Source organism: Tinamus guttatus, unplaced genomic scaffold (genome assembly GCF_059628265.1).
Source record: "Tinamus guttatus ecotype Peru unplaced genomic scaffold, ASM5962826v1 Tinamus_guttatus_pri_ptg001150l, whole genome shotgun sequence".
Classification (NCBI taxonomy): Eukaryota; Metazoa; Chordata; class Aves; order Tinamiformes; family Tinamidae; genus Tinamus; species Tinamus guttatus.
The window spans coordinates 291,823-311,464 of NW_028289684.1; the positions used below are offsets into that span (position 1 = coordinate 291,823).

General features: G+C 54.7%; 1 protein-coding gene across 4 annotated transcripts in view; it reads right to left on the reverse strand.

The window, feature by feature from the left end:
• PLCG1 (phospholipase C gamma 1) overlaps positions 1-19,642 on the reverse strand; it is a 46,521-nt gene that overhangs the window by 8,317 nt on the left and 18,562 nt on the right. For all 4 annotated transcript variants that reach the window (XM_088538709.1, XM_088538708.1, XM_088538707.1 and 1 more), the window contains exons 2-21: positions 17,361-17,513; positions 16,193-16,286; positions 15,801-15,848; positions 12,479-12,563; positions 11,319-11,402; positions 10,818-10,840; positions 9,630-9,702; positions 8,634-8,735; positions 7,232-7,350; positions 6,347-6,432; positions 5,910-6,030; positions 5,280-5,448; positions 4,827-4,949; positions 3,777-3,878; positions 3,373-3,560; positions 2,825-3,025; positions 2,250-2,369; positions 1,377-1,557; positions 978-1,055; positions 172-275 (exon numbers count right to left, since the gene is read on the reverse strand). In XM_088538709.1, coding sequence (XP_088394835.1) covers positions 172-275; positions 978-1,055; positions 1,377-1,557; positions 2,250-2,369; positions 2,825-3,025; positions 3,373-3,560; positions 3,777-3,878; positions 4,827-4,949; positions 5,280-5,448; positions 5,910-6,030; positions 6,347-6,432; positions 7,232-7,350; positions 8,634-8,735; positions 9,630-9,702; positions 10,818-10,840; positions 11,319-11,402; positions 12,479-12,563; positions 15,801-15,848; positions 16,193-16,286; positions 17,361-17,513 — 2,254 coding nt within the window. The remainder of the gene's footprint in view (positions 1-171; positions 276-977; positions 1,056-1,376; positions 1,558-2,249; positions 2,370-2,824; positions 3,026-3,372; positions 3,561-3,776; positions 3,879-4,826; positions 4,950-5,279; positions 5,449-5,909; positions 6,031-6,346; positions 6,433-7,231; positions 7,351-8,633; positions 8,736-9,629; positions 9,703-10,817; positions 10,841-11,318; positions 11,403-12,478; positions 12,564-15,800; positions 15,849-16,192; positions 16,287-17,360; positions 17,514-19,642) is intronic.

Consider the following 19,642-nt stretch of genomic DNA (forward strand, 5'->3'; position numbering starts at 1 on the left):
CAGATCCTCCTGACTTGAAAAACACGTGCCAGGCAGGTCCTTCCTTGCCTGGCTTTAGGGGTCACGAGAACACAGTGGGCTTTGGACTATTCCTAAAAGAATCCCCCTGTATGTCGACACCTCACTGTATGGAATGATCCCTAGGGAAAAGGGAGGGCACGATCAACTCACCAGCCTCCTTCCTGCTTCTCCACGTTCTGGATGATGGCGTTCTTGGTGAAGGTGAGCTCATCCTCCCGCTGCGCCTTGTAGTCAAACAGGGCTTTGACGGCACACTGCGAGGAGGAGGGCGACCCACACGGTCACCTTCTGATGTGGCCGCAGCTGAGAGACCAGCTCCCACCACGATGCGAGCGGGGCAGCAGGAGCCAGCAGCCAGCCTGGCTGCCAGGCCCCAGCGACCCCTTAAAAAACAAATCAAGGTCCCCGTTTATGGCAACCTGCTGAGGCCAGAAGTCTGGCATGGCCCTGCACAAGTGCCATCTTTGTGCTGAAGAGGAGCAGCTGTGATGCAGGGAAGATCCCAAGTGCAAAGGAACTGCTACTAATGGCAGGACTTTGCATCCCAGACAGTTTCTGCAAGAAACCTGCAGACCAGAGCAGGCAGCAGCACCCAGGCTGGCACAAGAAACTGTAAGGAAGAACTTACGCTTGTCCGTTTTTCTCTAGGAAGTAATAAACTCAGCCTGACCCAGATACTCAGCCTGGCTGGCTGGGCCAGAGAAAAAAAAACTGACCTAGAGCTCAGGAAAGGATGAGGAAAGTCCAAAAGAAGGTTGTGAACCAGATTCAGCAGCTTTGAGAGAGAAATGGAAGGTGGTGGAAAGCGATGGGTCTTATCTAACCCTGCAGAAGGTCCTCCCTTGTCCCTGTCTTCCTCAGCTGGGCTCAGGAAACCAGGCAGAGGGGGTTGACGGAAGCTGCACGGCGCAGGGCTGGCACTGCAGAGTGTGACACGCCGGGCGGGGAGAACATACCTTGAAGGTGGGCATGGGGTTGGCTTCCACGTAGAAGCCAGGATGGCGCCCCTCGTACAGGGCTCCGTAGTCCGGCTCCTGTGAAACAAAGGCAGGTGGTGAATGTGGTGACTCTACAAGAGAACAAGCCTTTCCCTTGGGGAAGGGGAAAACACGCCAGGGAAGCCAAGCTTCCTGAAGAAAGGCTGCACACTGCAAACAGCACAAAGCCCACGCTCCCTGCTGCCACGGGTCAGAGGGGCAGCCACAAACCTCACTCAAGACGTGTTCCCAACAGCTTATGGCACGAGGGGGAGGCACCCAGGGGTGTGGGCTGTGAAGCAGAGAACTGCCTCGGGGCATTAGCTCAGAACAGACCCGTCCCTTCTCCTTCGGCTCCCAGTGCCAGCCCACACTCACCGCTGTCCCGATCTTCTCCAGCGTCTCCTCGTTGATGGGATACCTCAGCTTCATCTTGCGGTACAGCGGGTGCTTCTCATAGTAGCTGATCAAGTCCACCAGGCTCTCAAACTCAGAGTTGCCGAGCAGCACGGTCTGGCCCTCCTGCTGCACCCGGCAGTGTTTGATCTTCCCTTCCGCCCTGGCAGGTCGAGAGAGACAGAGAAGCTGCTTGATACGTGGCAAGAGAGGGCTTCTCCCCTCTCAAAAGCTGCCCTTCATGCTGGCTGCGGGGCAAAGCGGTGAACGTTAGGCAAAGCAACCTATGTGCAGAGGCACAGCCACCTGCCACCGCAGCCGTGTCACCTCAGGAAGGTGCCTGCATGGCTGCAACACGCCACTGTCCCCAGGCATCCCAGCCAAGGATGCCCCACAGCGCACAGGGCAACGCAGGCAACGTTTCCTCGTGGAAATGGGAACATTAGGCAGGAAGAGAAGAATAAAATGCTGTGGACCCCAGGTTGATCACACCACCATGGCCAAGGACGAGCAGGGTCCTATAGGCTCTTACAGTGCCAAAAGCCTATAGTGGGTCATTTGGGAGAGACTAGAAGCTCTGGAAAGGCTCATGTTAGGCCAGAAACGCTCCATCAGCCGCGTGCCCATTGCCATGTGACACACCCCACGGGGAGCAAACAGCCCCATGGGCACCACGGAAGAGGAGGCACGAAAGGGGAAAAGCAGAGAAGAGCAACGATTCCCCAGGCCCCGCGCAAATCCCTCAGCACCATCCCACTGCCATTCCCGACTCCTGCACACTCGTCCCTTCCCGGGGAGCCTTCCTGGCTCTCTGCACGGCGGCTCCGCTGCTCCCGCCCGTCTGCCGGGACGCACCGGAAGGAGATGGCGTAGGAGCTGGGCTCGCTCCTCTTGCGCACCAGGAAGGCCCCGTCGCGCGGCACCCGCATCAGCATGTGCTCGGCCTGGGCTCGGGTGAGGCTGGCGTGGTACCACCTGCAGGGAAGGACAGGGCACGGTGAGCGCGGCTCTGCGGCGCGGCCACGCAATCCCGTTTCCCCTTGCATGCAAAAGGTTAACCAAATCCTTGGGAAAAGCAAGGCAGCAAGGAGCACCATCATGGCTGTCCACTGCCACAGGGCAGTGTCCTCTCCTCAGGGGGACAGCCAGGGGATGCATCAGGAACAGAGCAGGCTGGTGACATGTGGCACCACCAAGGGAATTGCAAGGCCAATACCTCCTTTCTTGCAGCAGAGCTCCCAGGACAGCCAGCTCCAAAAGCAAAAAAGCTCCAAAGTGACCAAACTGCTGCCTGGCGAGCTGTGCTGCCCTGCGGGGAGCCCGTGGGACCAGAGAGCCCCAGCAGAGCCTGCAGGGAGGCTTGGAAGGGTTTCCCACCAGCCTCCCAGTCCCTATAGGACACAAGGCACCTGCCTCTAGCACACACTCACTCTTTGCTCTCATGGGCATTGGTCTGAGGCACTGGCTCTGTGAGCCTCATCTCAAACTCGTTGCACCTCAGCGGCACCTCCTGGTAGTGGGTGATGAGGTCGTAGAGGCTGTCGAACACCAGGTTGTCGGTCAGGAAGAACTTGGGGCTGCCAGCATCCTGCCGGGAGTGGATCCGGCAGTGCTGCACCTTCCCGTTGCGCCTGCGGGAAGGGGACAGGGTAAACCAGGGTCTGTGGAGAACATTCACATTTATCCACAGCCTCCTAAGACACTGCTGCAGCTGGGGTCAGCTGAGGAGGATGTGATGTTCCTGGCCCACAGGAGGAAGTTGCAAAAGGGTCTCCAGGGACTTTACCCTCCTGCAGCGACACAGTGAGCTGATGGAGCAGGGAGGCACAGAAAGATGGAGAAATTTTCTCGCAGATCAGCGGCAGAGGAGGGAATGGGACTTCACTTCGGACACAGTGACAAAGACAGCACAAAGATGAAGACCACCCCAGGAGTGACATGCAGAGCAGTGAGCAGGCTGGCACCTGCAGACCCTTACCAGAAGGAGAGGGTGTAGTCTCCAACGAAGGTCTCGCTTTCTCGCACAAGGAAGGAGCCATCGGGGGCCCCCGTCTCGATGCAGTACTCGGTCAGCAGCCTCTCGGCGATGTGGCGCCCGTCACGTCCTGCCCCCAGTTTGCCATGAAACCACTTCTCCGTGGAGTGAAGCTCGGTGCTGTTGCTTGCCTGGCAGGGCACAACACACAGCCAAGGGTCACCGAGGGTGGGCTCATGGGGCCTGGACCTGCTCTGCTCATGGGCTCTCTAACCAGGACCAAGAGAATTCTGCATTGGATCTCACCTTTCCCACCACAGCTTGTCCCTCTGAAGTCAGGCTGCAGTGGAGATGACCCAGTGAAATGCAGCCTTGTACTTCATACAAGGGAGTATTAGAGCCCTTACCTCTTTTTGCTCTTCCTCATCCTCATTTCCTTGGTCGCTGCTTGTCTCCCCAGAGTAATAGATCTTGCTGCTGGTCAGGACAAAGTAATGCGGGTTCCACTCCTGCAAGGAAATGAGCTTTGGGCAAAGAGATCCCTTGAGGAAGCACCGAGTTGCCCAGCACCAGCCAGTGGGATTTTCACTTTATGATTAGCACAAGCAGTGAGAAGTGATTGGGTTTGTGAAGGATGATCATCAACAACAGTGATTTAAGTGAACAGTCAGAGAAACTTCCAAGATATCTCCCATATCCAAAGCAGGGATTTATCAGTAGCAAAAAAACATGTGACAGAGCTCACATACAAACTGACGGCAGATCATGCTGCAAACTCCCCAGGACATGTTAAGGGAAGCCAGGGGAAGGGCAAACCAATGCAGAAACAAAACACTAAGCATGGATTCAGCTCAAGGGATATCAGAGACAGGAACAGTTTTTGCATTTTACTATATTTTCCAAAACCCTGCTTCTTTCCCATATGATCTTGCCTCAAGGATCCTCATCAAAGCAAAAGCAGCTAAAAAAGTGGACTGTGTATAAGCAAATGCACATAGGAAAATGAATGCTCAACACTTTCCAAAGCATGGTGCTCACTTAGTTGTGTTATTAAGTGTTTAGGCACTTGATAAGCAGCCAGGTCTAAAATGCAGGCCATCACTAGAACTTACTGCAGCAACAGACAACACTACATGGATTACACAGGGGCAGAAGCAGCTGCAGCACATGAGCCCAGAGCTCCCTCTAGCCCAGCCTTCTGCCTCTGCCAAGGCCCAGCAGGAGATACCTAGGGAAGAGCACAGGAGAGAGCCAGCATAAAAACTCTCCCAGCCTTCAGCTACCTGTGGGACTCCCAAGCAGCAGGACAGGCCAACAGCCCTTAGCTCGTTCATATGACAGATCTTCCTTGCAGCACACCCTGTCTTACTGAGTTCTTACATAATTCACAGAGTCTGGATTAGTGGCGGGGCCCTACGTGGCTCACAGAAGTACCAGGGTGACCGTGGCAGACGTACGTGATTGATGGGGTCTTCCAAGTAGAGGATCCCGTTCTTGATGGAATTGCTGATGTCATTCTCGGAATACATCACGGATGTGGGGAGCTCCTCATAAGCACTGCCCTCCGCCAGCTTCTTGTGCTGCAGAACAGGAAAGCAGCCAGGCATGAGGAGAGCTGCAGGACTCCCCAAAAGGCAGAGCAAGTTTCCCAGTTAGATGTGAACCACCCTAAAACTGCAGGTCAGCTGCAGCGGCTTTCCCCCAGACTTAAAGAACTAAGACAAGATTCATGCTACAGAGATCACTAAACGGCACTGAAGTCCCACTTTCTTCTCAGGAGTCATTTCTGCAGGACAAATACCAATATCTTAACCAAGCTCCTGAGAACAGCTTCTAATCAGGGTCCCAAACTCTTGACTCATCCACTCCTATTTTCTCCATTTAAATACCTGGTAGGGTGAGGAACTCACCTTTATCAGAATCTTCCTCTTGAGCTGGTTTGGAGAGGGGAGCCCATCAGCAGAAATATCTACTGGTTTGGTCAGGAGCATATCCCCAAAGACCTTCTTGAAGTTCTGAGCCATGTTCCTCTGCTGAGCAATGCTGCAGTGGTCCTCAATGGACAAGATGACAGGGAAACTGGGAGGAGGAAATCAGCTGTCATTACCAGAGCAGTGTCTGGATGGGATTTAACAATTCCAAGCCTGGTTTCAGAATGTAGCCTCTGTGCCCTCAAAAAGTGTTTCTCAGCAAGAGCTATCTGTGCCACAGCTGTGCTGCCCCGAGCCCTCAGCACAGCCACCCCTACCGCTGCTGGCGATGCAGAGTACAGAGGGAGAAAGAAACTAACACAGTCCCCCAAGCCTTCCCTTCCACAAGATGTTTTCTGGGGTGAACTTGCCCGGAAGGCACAAAGGCATGCTTCCTTCCCCGAATGCCAGATACACGTTTTCTGTTTTTTTTTTTTTTTTTTTTTTTTTTTTTTTTTTTTTTTTTTTTTTGCCAAGTCTCTGGATAAAGGTTCTGCTACAGCCTCAGCTCCAGCATTTTGCCTTTCTGACCACTCTGCTAGGTGAGCTTTAGGTCCCTGCTGTACTCACTCGGATGTGACAAACGCATGCTCCTTGATAGTGACCAAGACATCGGAAAACTTGATCTTGGTGGTTAAGGTGTGTCCGTGGTAGATCACTGGCATCCCATCAGGACCATCCCAGCAATCCACTGAAAGAGACCCACGGGTCAAACTCAGCCCAAGGGCCAAAAGAGCAGAGCAGGACCCAGACAGGAGACAGACGCGAGCGCAGCAGGGAACTCCCATTGGATGGCAGTAAAGGACAGAGGGGAAAAAATCAAAATCTTTCCAGGGGAGAGGAGGCTCAGGCATGTACCAAACAACCTCAGCTCTTTCATGTGATAATGCTGCCATCAGGAATTCACCCTTCAGCCCTGCCTTCTGTGGCCAGACTTTACCCCCTGCTGTCAACTGTCGGAACAGTGGGGACAAAGCTGGGACAGAGGCAGCTGCCTGGGTACTCACGCTCGATGCAGCGGCAGCCCATGCGCAGGCAGCGGGCGTACGCTTCCAGCGAGGACTCGCTCGAGAACTGATCTCCCGTCAGGTACCTGGCACACGAGAAAAGGCATCAGAAGAAGCCAGACATGCACTGCAGGCAGGGATAACTCCTGGGACACCACGGACCTGTCTCTGTGTTTTCAGGAAAGGTGAGAGGGACTCTCACACAGTCCCTGTCATCTTGCCCAGGACAAGTATGGCTCTAGCCCTACTCCAAGGTGCTCCAAGCATCACCTTACTGAGGCACGGTCTTGTTGCAGGCCCTTGAGATGAGCCTTCAAGAGCGCTATCAATATTGGTGCCACAAATGTGCCAGCTAAATGAAGAGTGAGCCATTCCCCTGGGCCAGGTTACCCCAGCAGCTCCCTGACTATGCTCCAGCTCAGCTATCAGCCGTCTTGGGAGATCCCACATTCCAGTTTTTATATCAGGATTAATGTGTTGCGACTGCCCCACACCAGCCGTGAGCACAGAGCAGATGTCTGCCTGCTAGGACTGAAAGTCCTACAAGACTCTTCCGTAAAGATTACAGGTACGGGGCCATCTTCAGCCTGCCAGAGTTTTATCACATCCATTCCTAAAGGCTAAGATAGATGGTACTGCTGATAGGAAGACACTGCCAAGGTGGCAGCCTGGGACCTGAAAGCACAGTCTGAGCAGATGTTCGCTGCTGACACAGCAAAACCCTGATGATAAAGCCACGGGGGGAAAACTGAGGTACTAACAGGAAAGTCTCTTAAAACTCATGTGCTTGTCATGTCACTGCACTCAGGCAAAGTGGTTAGGGGAGAATTTCACCCTGCCACAGCAGAACATGATGCTGGGAACAGACATCTCCCTCGTCCTTACGTGTTGTGCGAGGAAGAGATCCAGTAATGAGAGAGAGGGTTGTTCATGTTCTCCAGACACACCATGTCCAGCTGCGAGTCCCAGATGCTGTTCTCTTTGGAAAACAGGAAGGTGAGAAACTGCTCAAGAGAAAAAACAGAAGAGTGTTAATGACAAGGGTAGTTTTATACACACAGCTGCTCCTCAGAGGCAGCAGCTCCCAAGAGGGCAGCTGTTTTGTAAGCCCCGCACAGACTGTATCATGTGTGGGGAGGCTGCCTGTCCACTCCACCAGCACCAGGCAGCCAGGAGCCCAATTCTGTCCTGGCCAGAGGCAACCGAGACTTGGTGCACAGCTACCTGACCCAGTGTGCTCAAGTGATCTCAGTTCCACGTGTAACCACCCATCTCCCAAGCCACAGCAGGACTGTGATCCTTACACTGGACACACAGATGCTTATGTTGGCCCAACTGGACTCAAGTAAAAAGAATCACTCTGTATTTTATTTTGCAAGTCGGGTACACAGTCAGTTCACATGGCAGGCAAGTGCTCATTAGGGCCATGTCGTTATCTCCAGTCATTTTTATTCTTTTGTTTTCAACAGTTTGGGCTAGTAACTTCCTTGCTTTGGAGAGGCATGCTGCAAAGGGACATTAAGGATGGTCAGGGGCCTGGAGCATCTGCCCTGTGAGGAAAGGCTGAGAGAGCTGGGCCTGTTCAGCCTGAACAAAAGAAGGCTGAGAGGAGACCTGATTAGCGTCCAAGTACCCCAAAGGGGGCAGTGAGGAGGATGGTGCTGGCCTCTTTTCAGTGGTGGCCACCGACAGGACTAGAGGAAACAGCCACAAATGAAAGCATGAAAAGTTCCACAGGAACTTAAGGAAAAATTTCTTAACTGTGAGGGTGCCAGAGCACTGGAACAGGCTGCCCAGAGAGGTTGTGGAGTCTCCTTCTTTGGAGATCTTCAAACCCGCTTGGATGCAGTCCTGTGCCACGTGCTCTAGGTGACCCTGCGTGTGCAGGGGGGGTTGGACTAGATGATCTCCAAAGGTCCCTTCCAACCTTGATGATTCTATGATTAAGCCAAACACGACCTCTTTTTGTCTTGCAACTGCATCACATGCAACCATCCATTCCCCAAATGAAACTGCCTGATGAGGGCTCCTGACTGCACACACTCAGCACGAGAGCAGGGCCCAGAAACCATTTCCTCTATCAGAGGGAAGAGCCACCTGCTCTTGTGCAACCCGGTGGCCACCCGGACCGCAAAGCTCGCCTTGCGCAGAGGACACGGTGAACCTCTGACCACCGTGACCACAGAACAAAGACACACCAGGACGAGCAGGCAGCCGCTCACATCGCGGCGATGTCGCACCCCATGCCCCCCAGGCCACGCACACGCGAGCGGTCGGGGTGCCTTACTTCATCCAGGGAGAAATACGGTTCATCGATCTCTCGCAAAGGGTCTCGCAGAAAGCTAAACATGAATTCCTGCACCTGAAGGATATCTGTAGCCCAGAGCTCCTGCAAACCCACAAAGACATAAAAGAGAAGCAATTTCAGAAAGTGTTATTCAAAACCACATGCAGCACATCCAGCTAGAAGCCTTAACCATTAGGGAGGCAGCTGTAAACACGAGGCCGTCCCGCCTGGGGATTCAGCGATCCGCACAAACCCTGGCTAGCAGGCGACTGCAGAAACCCGACCTGCTCTTAAGTGGCCCTTGTTTTCCTGGGTTCATGTATCTCTCTCTCTGCCGCGGCAGCCCCTCCGCAGCAGCGCCCGACAGGGCTTCCTTTTGCTCCTTCCTCTCCTGCAGGGCGATCGGGAGCTCATCAAAACGGCTGCCTCTCTGGGCGGGCTCCTTTTCTACTCGCTGCGCGGAGGCAGCTGCCGAGGACGGGGCGCGCGGCACAAGGCGGGGGACGCCGGGCACTGCTCTCCCACGTGCCGGCGTCGGGGAGGCTGCGGAAGGGGCGCGCGCCGCTCGCACGCGCCGTTTACCCGCGCCTGGGAACGGCTGCCTTTAAAGGGCAGCCGAAGGTCGGCAGCCAAATCAGGCGGCTGCTTCTCATGTCCGCTGAGGGCTCCTGGGCAGATGCTGCTGCTCGGGACTTTGGCTCCTTCCGTATCAGTCAAAACCTCAGGGTTTCAGCAAACCTCTGCTCCCCAGCTCCTACTCCTGCTGCCTCTGCCTTGCTCAGGGACCTTCTGCTCTCCATCTCCTCTCTGACAAGGGTGCCTGGTTGAGGCCACACTTATCTACCCATTTCTGGTCCTTTGAAGGCGCTCTTCAGTGGTGGACCTGGGCCAGAGGAGCTCCCCGTGACCTGATCATTCCAGCTGCAGGTCAAAGCCACCCGCCTGAGCGCAGGACCCCTGAGGATGTGACAGGCTGCCCCATGTCCCACTGCTCACCATCTGGCACTCCAGCAAGAACTTCTGGAAGTCCAGCAGCGACACCCTGAAGTGTTCGGACCTTTCTCCACCTCTGAGAGAAGAAAGAGAGGCTTCAAGCAGTGTCACAACGTGTCACGAAAGAGCAGCCGCCGGCACGAGAGGAGCACGTGGGGAAGAGCCCAGCACACGCAGGTGACACACACCACGTCCCCCTGCAAGCCACGGGGGCGGGATGGCAAACGCCCAGCAGCTGGGCTTACGTGTCCACATCCCAGAGAGAGGGGCACCTCGAGCAGTCCAGAGGTCACCCCAGCAAGGGTTGGCGAGCATGAAACTCCAGTGGAGAGCAGCAAAAACAAACAGGAAGCCAGAGGGACTGAGTTGCACAAAAGGGAAAAGAACTAAGTAGGTGCGGGGCAGTCAAGGGGTGGTTGTGGACACGACAGACCTACAGACATCCAGAGAGCACGGCCTTGAGGAGCTGCTGGGGAAGCAGCAGCGACTGTTCGCAGCTGATTATTTCAAAATACTACTTGTTCCTGAGAGTACCAGGCTGCGCTGGACAGACAGGGACATGCTGGGTACTACCAGGAGAAAAAAATAAATGCATGGGGCAGTCTGACTGCCTTGGGTACAGGGATGAACCAGAAGGGCCCTTCCAAACTCTCTTCTATGGTTATATGGGAAAATAAAAAAGAGAGGGAACCATGTAAAATTACCTGGACAAGCTAGTAAGTCTTTTGCTCTTTAGCTTCCATGTCTAAATGGAGTCTCTTTCTCACAGCCAAGATGTGCACGGGTCAGGGACGGGCACAGCTGGCGATGGCACCGCCTGGAGCGGGGCCCATCGCTGCTGCCGCCCTGCGAGGCCCTGGTGCAGCGGCCCAATAGCACCAGCTACGAGGTAGCTTTGGGGAAGCAGCCCAAAAATCTCATTTATTTCACACAAAACACCTGCCAAGTGCTGGATGCAGCTGACCCGAGCTAGCTCTCAGCCAGACGCTTGGGAGCAAGGGAGTCCCTTACTGACTTGTGTCTACAGGGCAGAGGCTGATTCACAAAACACAAAAAAAACAACCCCGGCAGCAGCACTGTGACAAGCAAGGGGTGTGCAGCACCGGGCAGGCTGCTGCAGACACCCACTCATGCTGGGAGCAAAAGGAAACAGCACTGCCCCTTCCCCAGCAAGCAGAGAGAATTAACCACCTGTCTAGGAAGGGGACGTCCATCTGCAAAAGAAAAAGCACAAACATCAGATTTGCAGCAGTGTCACCAGTGTGTGTGAAAGTGTGACTTGATCAAGGAGGTGACCATAGCAGGGAGCTCTTTTTATGGCCCTGAGCTCCTGGACCCTTTCAGGTGGCTGCAGCAGATCTGCGCCATGGACAGCAGCCCTTGGTGCTGTATGAAGGCAACCCCAGCCAACCCCCATCTCCTGGAGCAGCCACAGGTGCCTGGCCCTCCCTCCTCCCTGTCCTCCTTGTGCCACCGCTCCCAGCAGTGTCCCAGGCCCTGTCTTGCTTTGCCAGCCTTGCAGCTAGTGCCCACGCATCCCTCAAAGCGCTGTGCTAGCCACACTATAGCAAAAATGTGTTTGCTCCCTGTCTTCCCTGGCCCAGGGAGGCCAGGTTAAAAAGGCAGTTAACAGAAAATGCCCAGTAACAAACCCCACTCTCCTTCCCTGCCCCTGGAGAATTCAGCTGTTACCATTTTTTGGGCGCTGAACATGAGGCTGCGGTAGAGCTGCGCGAACTGCCCGTACGTTATGTCCCCATTCCTCTGCTCCACGTCCTGCGGGCAAGAACAAGAGCCATTTTAGAAGGTCCTCAGGCAGCTCTGCGGAAGACCCACAGGGCCCGTGGCTGTGGAGCCCCATGTGCCCTCAGGATCCCCCAGAGCAGGGCTGGAGATGCTCCTGCAGAGAAGGGAAAGGAGGAGAGAAAGCCCAACCTTTGCTCCACCTTCTCTCTCTCTTTCAGGATCAAGAGGACCCCACAGCAGTGCCCGGGGACACAAGAACATCCTAAACTCGTGGCTACCAGCACTGCCCAAGCTCACCCGTGTAGATGCATCACTGTGCTGGTCATAAAAGCACTGCACTTTGGAAGAGTTACAAAAGGATCGTTTCATCTTTCACTTGCAGCAAATATTTGAAGTGTCTGCAATGTGCAACACACGAGGCACGTGCTCTTCTTGGCATGCCCTGATCTTTGGCCCTGGAGTTTATTGCTGGTGGAAGCGACTGACAGAGGTGCCCGTGGTCAGGAATGTTGACTTTGCAGAGCATCCGCCCTGCGCTGGATACACACAGAGCTGCTCAGCTGCGAGCGGGGCTGTAAAAGCTGTGGGGCACAACGGGCCCCCCTGCCCTGGAGCCCAGCAGGACCTGCCTCGCGGGCACTTCCCGGCCCCTTCACCCCTTGTATAGGGCTGGGCGGCTTGGGAAGGCTGGTGGGAGCAGCAGGATCTACCTTAGCAAAACCGACCCCCAGGTGAGCAGAGCTGCTTGTGAGGAAGGAGCGAGGCCCTTCGGTGACACTGGAGGATCAGGAGCACCAAGGTTTCTCAACTCTGCTCTCCACTCAACCTCACAGGGACGGAGCTCAGTCACTTCCACCTCTCACCCTTATTTTCTCCCTACAAAACCGTTTTTTCCCCGATTTCCTTTCTCCCAGCAGCGTTACGAAGCTCATCCGCAGGCAGCAGGTCCCAGGGTGGGAGCTGGTGCTCCAGAGCTCTCCCCGGCGCCGGGAGCGAGTGCCAGGCTCGCACGGGGAGGAGCGGGAGCACGCGGGAGGCAGGATGCCTAAAAAGCAGGTAGCTGCTCCCCGGCGCAAGCGAGGAGAGGGAAGGGGCTGCAAACTCACCGTGAGCCTCTCCCGCAGGAACCTCATGTTGGGCACTCGGTAGTTGACCTGGGACAGCATGCTCTTCAGGTCCTTGGCCGAAATCCTGGCAGGGGAAAGAGGGGACACGTTCAGGAGCTGGGAGGCCACTGGGTTTCACTGGGCACGTGGGCTCTGCACGCAAGGAGCAGCTGCGCCCCAAGGGGCATCAGCACTCAAACAACAACCGGCATCCCTGGAACTGCCATCGGCACTCCAGGCAAACCAGAAGGTTTCCTGCCTGGATACATGTTGTACAGATGCCCTGTGTGGGGAACTGAGATGGGAGCACCAGCAGTTTAAGTTATTTCGGCCCAAAGCAGAAGCTGGGTGACCAAATCCTTCCCCAAACCCATTTTCCAAGACCTGGAGGGAGCTGGGCAGGCTTTGCAAGCAGCCTAGCCCAGGTTAATTTTATCCTAAAGAGATAAAAACCTCTAACCACAGGTACAAACCTGCCACACGGGCATGAGTTGGGGAAGATGCAACAGGCACCGAATCTGCTGCCCCACGTGGACTGTCCAGAGAGAGCTCGTGCAGAGAGCTCAGCAGTGACCCCAGCGGCCACAGCCGCCCTTCTCTTCCCAGCTCCACACACCCTGCCAGGCACGAATCACGCAAAGGAAACCCTGGAGTCGCAGAGCACTGTGCAACTCGCTCCACTTGCACCGGGCTGTTCTCACACGCCAAGGAAGGACTAAACTCTGGATGTCCTTGACAGGAACAGAAACGAGCTGGGCTCCCGGAGCAGCCCCAGGGAGGTTCTGTGCCAGCGGCCCCGAGCCATGGAAAACAGCAACCCCTCTAAAAGCTGCAGGCAACATTTCCCTCCTGCTTCTGGTAGGAGGGCAGGGTACGGAATGATTTTATTTACCATGTCATTAAAGTGCCCAAGACCTTGGCTAAGCAGCCTGGTGCTATTTTAAGAGGAAAAAGTAAAAAAATAAACACTTAACCTCTTCTAAGGAAGATTTTTGTTTTTTCCCCCCCCACCTTTTTTAGGGTTTCATGGTGATCAGGGCGAAGGACACATCCAGCCACCTTGGAGGGGTTGGAAACATTCCCCCCATGGCCCTCCCTGCGCTGTGATCCTGCTCCCAGGCACGGGCAGCCTTCCGAGCTCGAGGCGAAACACTTTCCTCCGGAGCAGCTTGGAAAAGAACAGCATCCTGTTATCCTCCTTCCACCTAACTTCCCTTGAAAAAACAAACACCCGGAGGTCGAGCAGCCAGAGAAAACAGCGCACACCTGCCTGTGCCAAGGCTGCTGACAGCCCCTCCGAACTGCAGGGCTCTGCTGGACCTGTACGGGGCACGGATAGCTTTCCAAAAACCTGCTGTTCTGGAGCGCACCGAGGATGCTGATCATTTGTAAGAGAAGCATTGTTTTTTTAATTATTATTATTTAGGAAAAATAAATAAATCACAACTCCCTAATCCCTTTTCAAATCCATTTCCAGGCTCCAAAGCAAAAGCCCCAGTGGCACCAAAGTGAATGTGGAAACACCTGGTAAGGGTGAGGATTTCATCCAAGAGCCCTATAACTTCTCTCTCTGCTTTACTGAAAACACATGGTGGCTTGTAAAATAGGGAGACCTAAATCTTTCCACGTTCCCTCTCCGGGCTGCAGCACTTTCAGCTGGAACCACAGTTCTGTTAATTAAACCGTTTGCATTTAATCCTCCTCCCTTGACTTTCAGCTAACAAGCACACTGCATTTTGTTGCCTTGATTCTAACTGCTAATAGAAAGATGATATTAAAAACAACCCCGAGAGAAGCACCCCAGGCTGGTTGAACGCACTTTGGCGGCCACATCTGCATATTCAGCCACATCTGCCCTGCCTCAAAGTTGTTTCATTAGCTCCACTCCACAACGGATGAGAAAAAACAAGGGCCGACATTTCCCCTTCTTCTTGCAGTGACGCTCCAGCCCCTCACACAGCCTTTCCTGCACCTGCCTCCACCTCTCCATCACCACCCATGCAAAATGGGTGGTAATTTTCAAGCACACGAAGGAGAGGGCCAGCATTCCCACCTGGAGTGACAGGACGGGTCACCTCCTCCAGAACGAGCTGCACTAACCCTTGGGGAAACACGGGTTTGGGCTTGATGATCTTGAAGGTCTTTTCCAACCATAGTGATTCTGTGTGGGTGCTGCCTAAAGGAGCCCAGAGCTGCATTCCTGCCCAGCCACCGACAGCACCCAGGACGCCAAGCACCACAGCACAGGAAAATCAAACCTTGACTGGAAAGGCATGTGGCACATGTGGAGCAGCTGCAATGCATTAAAGGCTGCTCTCCCCTCCCCTCGCCATCTCTGTGAGCACGAACCCTCCTCTGCAAAGCCCCAGCCCTGCATGGTGCAGAACATGGTGAGGGTGAAGCTGGGAGGGACGGGGTGGCTCCTGGTGCCCCATTTCTGGCCTCGGAGGCAGCTCTGGGGTAGATGTAAAGCCCAGTTTAAGTTGGAATTGCAGCCTTGCACCTCCCTCTCTAAGCCATGGGAAAGAGACGGGCCCCTCCAAAATGCTCCCTCTCCACCGGCAAGGGAAATCGGATCCTAATTTTGGCCACGTCAGTTCTTTGCTTACAGCTAAGCAGGACAGATGGGGCCCTGGTCTAGAGAGGCCTGCGCAGCATCTACCCATCATTGCACACCAGCCAACACCTCCAGGCAGTGCTCTGCTGAACTGGAGCTCCAGCTGCCCGGGGAAGAGAGCAGGAGAGAGGAGGCCCCACCGGTGCCGAAGGGGAAATCCCAAAGAGGATTCCCAAGGGCATTTCTTAGGTGAAAGTGTCCATTTCACAGAGATATTCCAATGCAAAACAAGCCCTTCTCCCAGAAGTGCAGCTACAAAAAGTTTCTTGGCAGGAGCTTCCTGCCAGGACCAAGAGGACCGCAGAGCTCAGGACAAAACATGGAACGTGTTAGCACTTCTAGATTTAATACTGGGGGAGAGGCAAAACAGCAGGTCCTCTGGAGCACAGCGGTCTGCCAGGTGCTCGGTTGCCAGGGCAGAAAGCCCAGCCCAGGCAAACAGGGAGCAGATGGGGTCCAGGTGCTCCAGCGTCACCAAGGGGCACGAACTACTCTGTCTATCCACGACATCTCCAGTTCTTCCCTCTGTTCTCTCCTCTCCTGAGCAGGGAGCTGAGGAGCATGGAAATCAACACCAAAGAGTCAACACATTCGGTTAACATCGCAGGGGAAAATTGTGCCGCAGCGATGAGATGAATAACAGCCCCTGGAGAGGAAAAGACTGCCCGGCACCACGCGCAAGTGAGGGTTTCTCTCTCTTTTTACCTGTCTTCCCGGTTACGATCCAGCGAGTAGAACTGCTTCCGGAGCCACCTGAAAGGGAAGGCACACACACACGTGCACTTAAGCCTCAACCTCTCAGCGAGCCCCTCCTGCTTGCGGCTCTAGCCACAGGGTGCTCGATGTCCCACCACCCACACGCGCAGCCCTCCTCCCCATCACAGGAGCTGGCTCTGCAGTGCTCTGTGAAACTCCCTCCGCCTGACAGTGAGCGCACAAATGAGTCGGCACAAAGTCAAAAGGATAAGGAGATGGAGGCTCACGGGGATAAAAATCCCAACCCAAGACAAGAGCAGAAGGACCCTCCTGAGAAGCTGCCCTGCTCCCTTCCTTTAGCCTGGGCCTCTCGCTCCCTCCCATATGGACAAGTTTCTCACCTTTCAATCTGCAGGGGGGTGGCAGCCTTCAGAGTGTCTGCCACCAGCCAGTTCAGGCCTTTTATCCACATGTTGACCTCTTCCTCGGAGGTGGCTGTGAAAAGAAGGAATGGAAGAAACAGGAGGAAAGGACACGGAGGCTCACTAGCACAACCCCCCAAGGCTATCCCTAATGCTGGGGATCCCTTCCCTCATTCCGCAGGAAGGAACTGCTGTTGGAACGGAATTCTCCTTACAGATTTTTCCCGATTGGCTCCTCTCCTTGCTGAGCTTCTGCTCGTCCTCCCCGGGACGTGCGCAGCTGGCTGGACACCATCCCCTCCACATTTTAGGCTTTGCTCTACTCAGCTCCTGAGCACTAGGGCGTAATCCTTGTCCCCAAGGAGCAATGCTCAGGCTGCCCCGGGCGACAGGTCAGGAACTCCTTGGGAATGTCAACTCCCCTTTAACCTCCCCGTTACCAGCTGTGTCCTTTCCAAAGGCAGAAGTACTACCTCTGTCCCTGCACGCTGCAGTGAGCACTAGGCAGGAGGCAGATTTGCCATGGACATTTGGTGTGACCATTTCCATCAGGGCTTGTCTAAACAAGACACCAGACTGAGTATTCTTAGGGGAATAAGTTATTATCCATCAGCAAGTGATTCTGAGCCCATTCTCCATCCGTCCCAGACAGGAGGTAACTCAGCAGCACAGACCTCTACTCTTCAACAGCAAAACACAAGACTGGCCGCTCTCCAGCCAGCCTAAGTCAACAACAAGATGTTTAGGAAAACTGAAACAATGTGTCAGAGTTACTGGGACTTTGAGAGTTAGTGTTTGTCACCAGCAGTAACCGGCAGTGCCTTTCTGCTCAAAATCATAAAGCTGAAATGAGTGGCTTTAGCACTTCATGTGCACGGCCAGTTACGACAACTCAGCTGAAGAAGGCTAACATGCCAAGCTGAGATAACCCAACTTATTTCACTCACCAGGTGAGTGAACTGGCTTACTAGATCAGCATGACTGAAAGAGGCAGTTCTTCCAAAGACACCCCTTGAACATGCTGAAAACACCTGCCTAGGAATATGCTCCCCTCACTCCGGGAAGGATCCATGCAAAGTTTGGGTACTGCGGTGACGATGGCCTGTTCTGCGCTCACTGACACACCCCAGGCCCGCAAGTGCTTTACCTTGCAAGCTGAGGGTCTTCAGCCTGAATTCCATGCCATAGAGGACAACGAAGCAATGCGACTGGTCTGGTCGGAAACATGGATCCTCCTGGTACCGGTCAAAGTCACGTGAATTCTTCCCTGGACGAATCTCTTTGATTTCCCGAATATCCACTAGGAGATAAGGGAGAAGGAAGGGAAAGTTAAGAAATGTCTTGAAGCTTCTGTGAAGTTGAAAGTCTTGAATTCCTAAATGTACAAAAAAAGGTGAGACAAGGCATGAGGAGGGGACTTGGATAGTAAACAGAGGACAGGTTCACAATGCAGACACGAGCGCAGATGCCCTTTTTCTGCCACAACCTCTGCAAACACTGCGCAAAACATTCAGCTGCTCTGCGACTGCTGCAAAGAAGGATAATATCTGTGTCTGAGCTCATGGGAAGGTCTGCAAAGCATCAAAACTGGGCATGAAGACCACAGAAACACGGTAACTAACAGGTTTTGTGGAATCTCCTTTGGAGATCACCAAAACCCGCCGGGATGCCACCCTGTGCCACATGCTCTAGGAGTCCCTGTTGGAGCAGGGGAGTTGGACTAGGGGATCTCTAGAGGTCTCTTCCAACCTCAGCCATCCTGTGAGTCTGTAACTAGGGCTCCTTTTCCCACCTTGGGAGCTGCATAACCAGTCATGTCCAGAGCACAGGGAAAGGACAGTGAAACAGGGACAGATACCCCTGAGAAGGCACAGATGGACATGGCCTGATCTCTGCGCATGCGGCAGAGATGGATCCCACTGGGGACGTTGAGGTCAGAGGTGCTGGAGCAGCCGGGGAGCTCTCCCGCCTCCGCCAAACGCGGCAGCTCGGGCTGACAGGGGCAGCCGCGGGCAGCGTCTGCCCCGCGCAGTGAGCGCCGCCTTCAACATGGCCGCCCCTTCACCAGAGAAGCCGCCACACTCCTCACCTCAGGAGGAGCCGCGCAGGAGCCCCAGCTGGTGCTCTCAAAACAGAGCAGGGACCTCGGCGCTCACGTCACACCTCTCTGTTGCCGTGGCTGGTGACGGCGTGCACACAAGCCCGTGAGCGCGGCCGCTTCTACCAGCTCCCTCGAGCTGGTAGAGCTCCCACCTCGCCAGCCACCACTGCTTACCCGGCCCTGGGTTCCCTAAAGAACAGTGGGGTCTTTCCTCTGTGGGGATGCCCAGCCAGGACCTACCATGCCTGGAGACTGCTTGCTCCAGCGCAAGCATGAAGGGCAGCACCCAACAGCACGATCTAGGAGGGCCCCTGTGCCCAGTTTCGAGCGTGAAACCACCTCCAACGCAGCGTCCTCACCCTCCCGACCCTCCTGCCCAGAACACTGCACCAATCCAGCAGAAAACGCTCCGGTCCTTCCATGCAGGATGGACTGCAACCCGTGGTGCTCACTAGCAGACCCTGACCACCCCGAGGGCTTCCCAGCCCCACCGTGCTGACCAGTCGACACTCGAGGTGACCAAGCGCGCCAGTGCCTGCGAGTTTCAAAGCTCGTTGGCTTTATGCCCCACTCTTTCCTCTTCCTCCCACCAACAGACATCTGCACGCTCATTTTTTCCTTTTTTTTTTTTTTTCCTTTCAAGAGAGCAGCCGTTGTTGAGAAAGCATTCCCCAGAGGTGAGGCCTCTGAGGACACGGCCCAGCTAAGGGATGTCCCATTTGCAGCTCCTGCACCTCGTGGGCACTGGGGATTTTTGGTCCATCCCTCCGCAAGTTCAAATCAGACACTGACGCTGCCTTGACTTCTGGTTTACACAACTGAGGGCTGCCTCTTCCTCCCCTCTCCCCACTTTCACCCCAAACTTTGGTGCAGTTTCCGGATGAGGACAAGCAGGAGACTGGCGAAGGGAGAGCACAGGGGTGTAAAGCTGTGGGCTGCAGTGCACGAACAGCAGCGACTCCACGTTGGCCACCCCGGCGCCGCCGGTTCCTTGGCTCAGGGAGGCCGTGAGCGCTCCAGGTCCGAGCGTGCCAGGACGTTCGACGTGGAGAGGCGAGGGGGAGCTGAAGAGGAGCCGGTAGGGGAACGTCTCGTGGCCCGCTCGCTGCCTCCCCAGGGGAAATTCTGGGAAAGGCTCCTCATCATCATAAAACAAAGAGAGAACAACAACAGCAACAACAACAAAAAAAACCCCAAGCCCCCAAGAATCTTTGCTTCCTGGAAAAATAAAGTTTCCTAAATGCTCGGGGGAATCAAACAACATTTCTGAGTCACGTTTCCAAAGCAGATGATGCTTCTGAGCAATGTGGGATGGAGATGACTGCAAA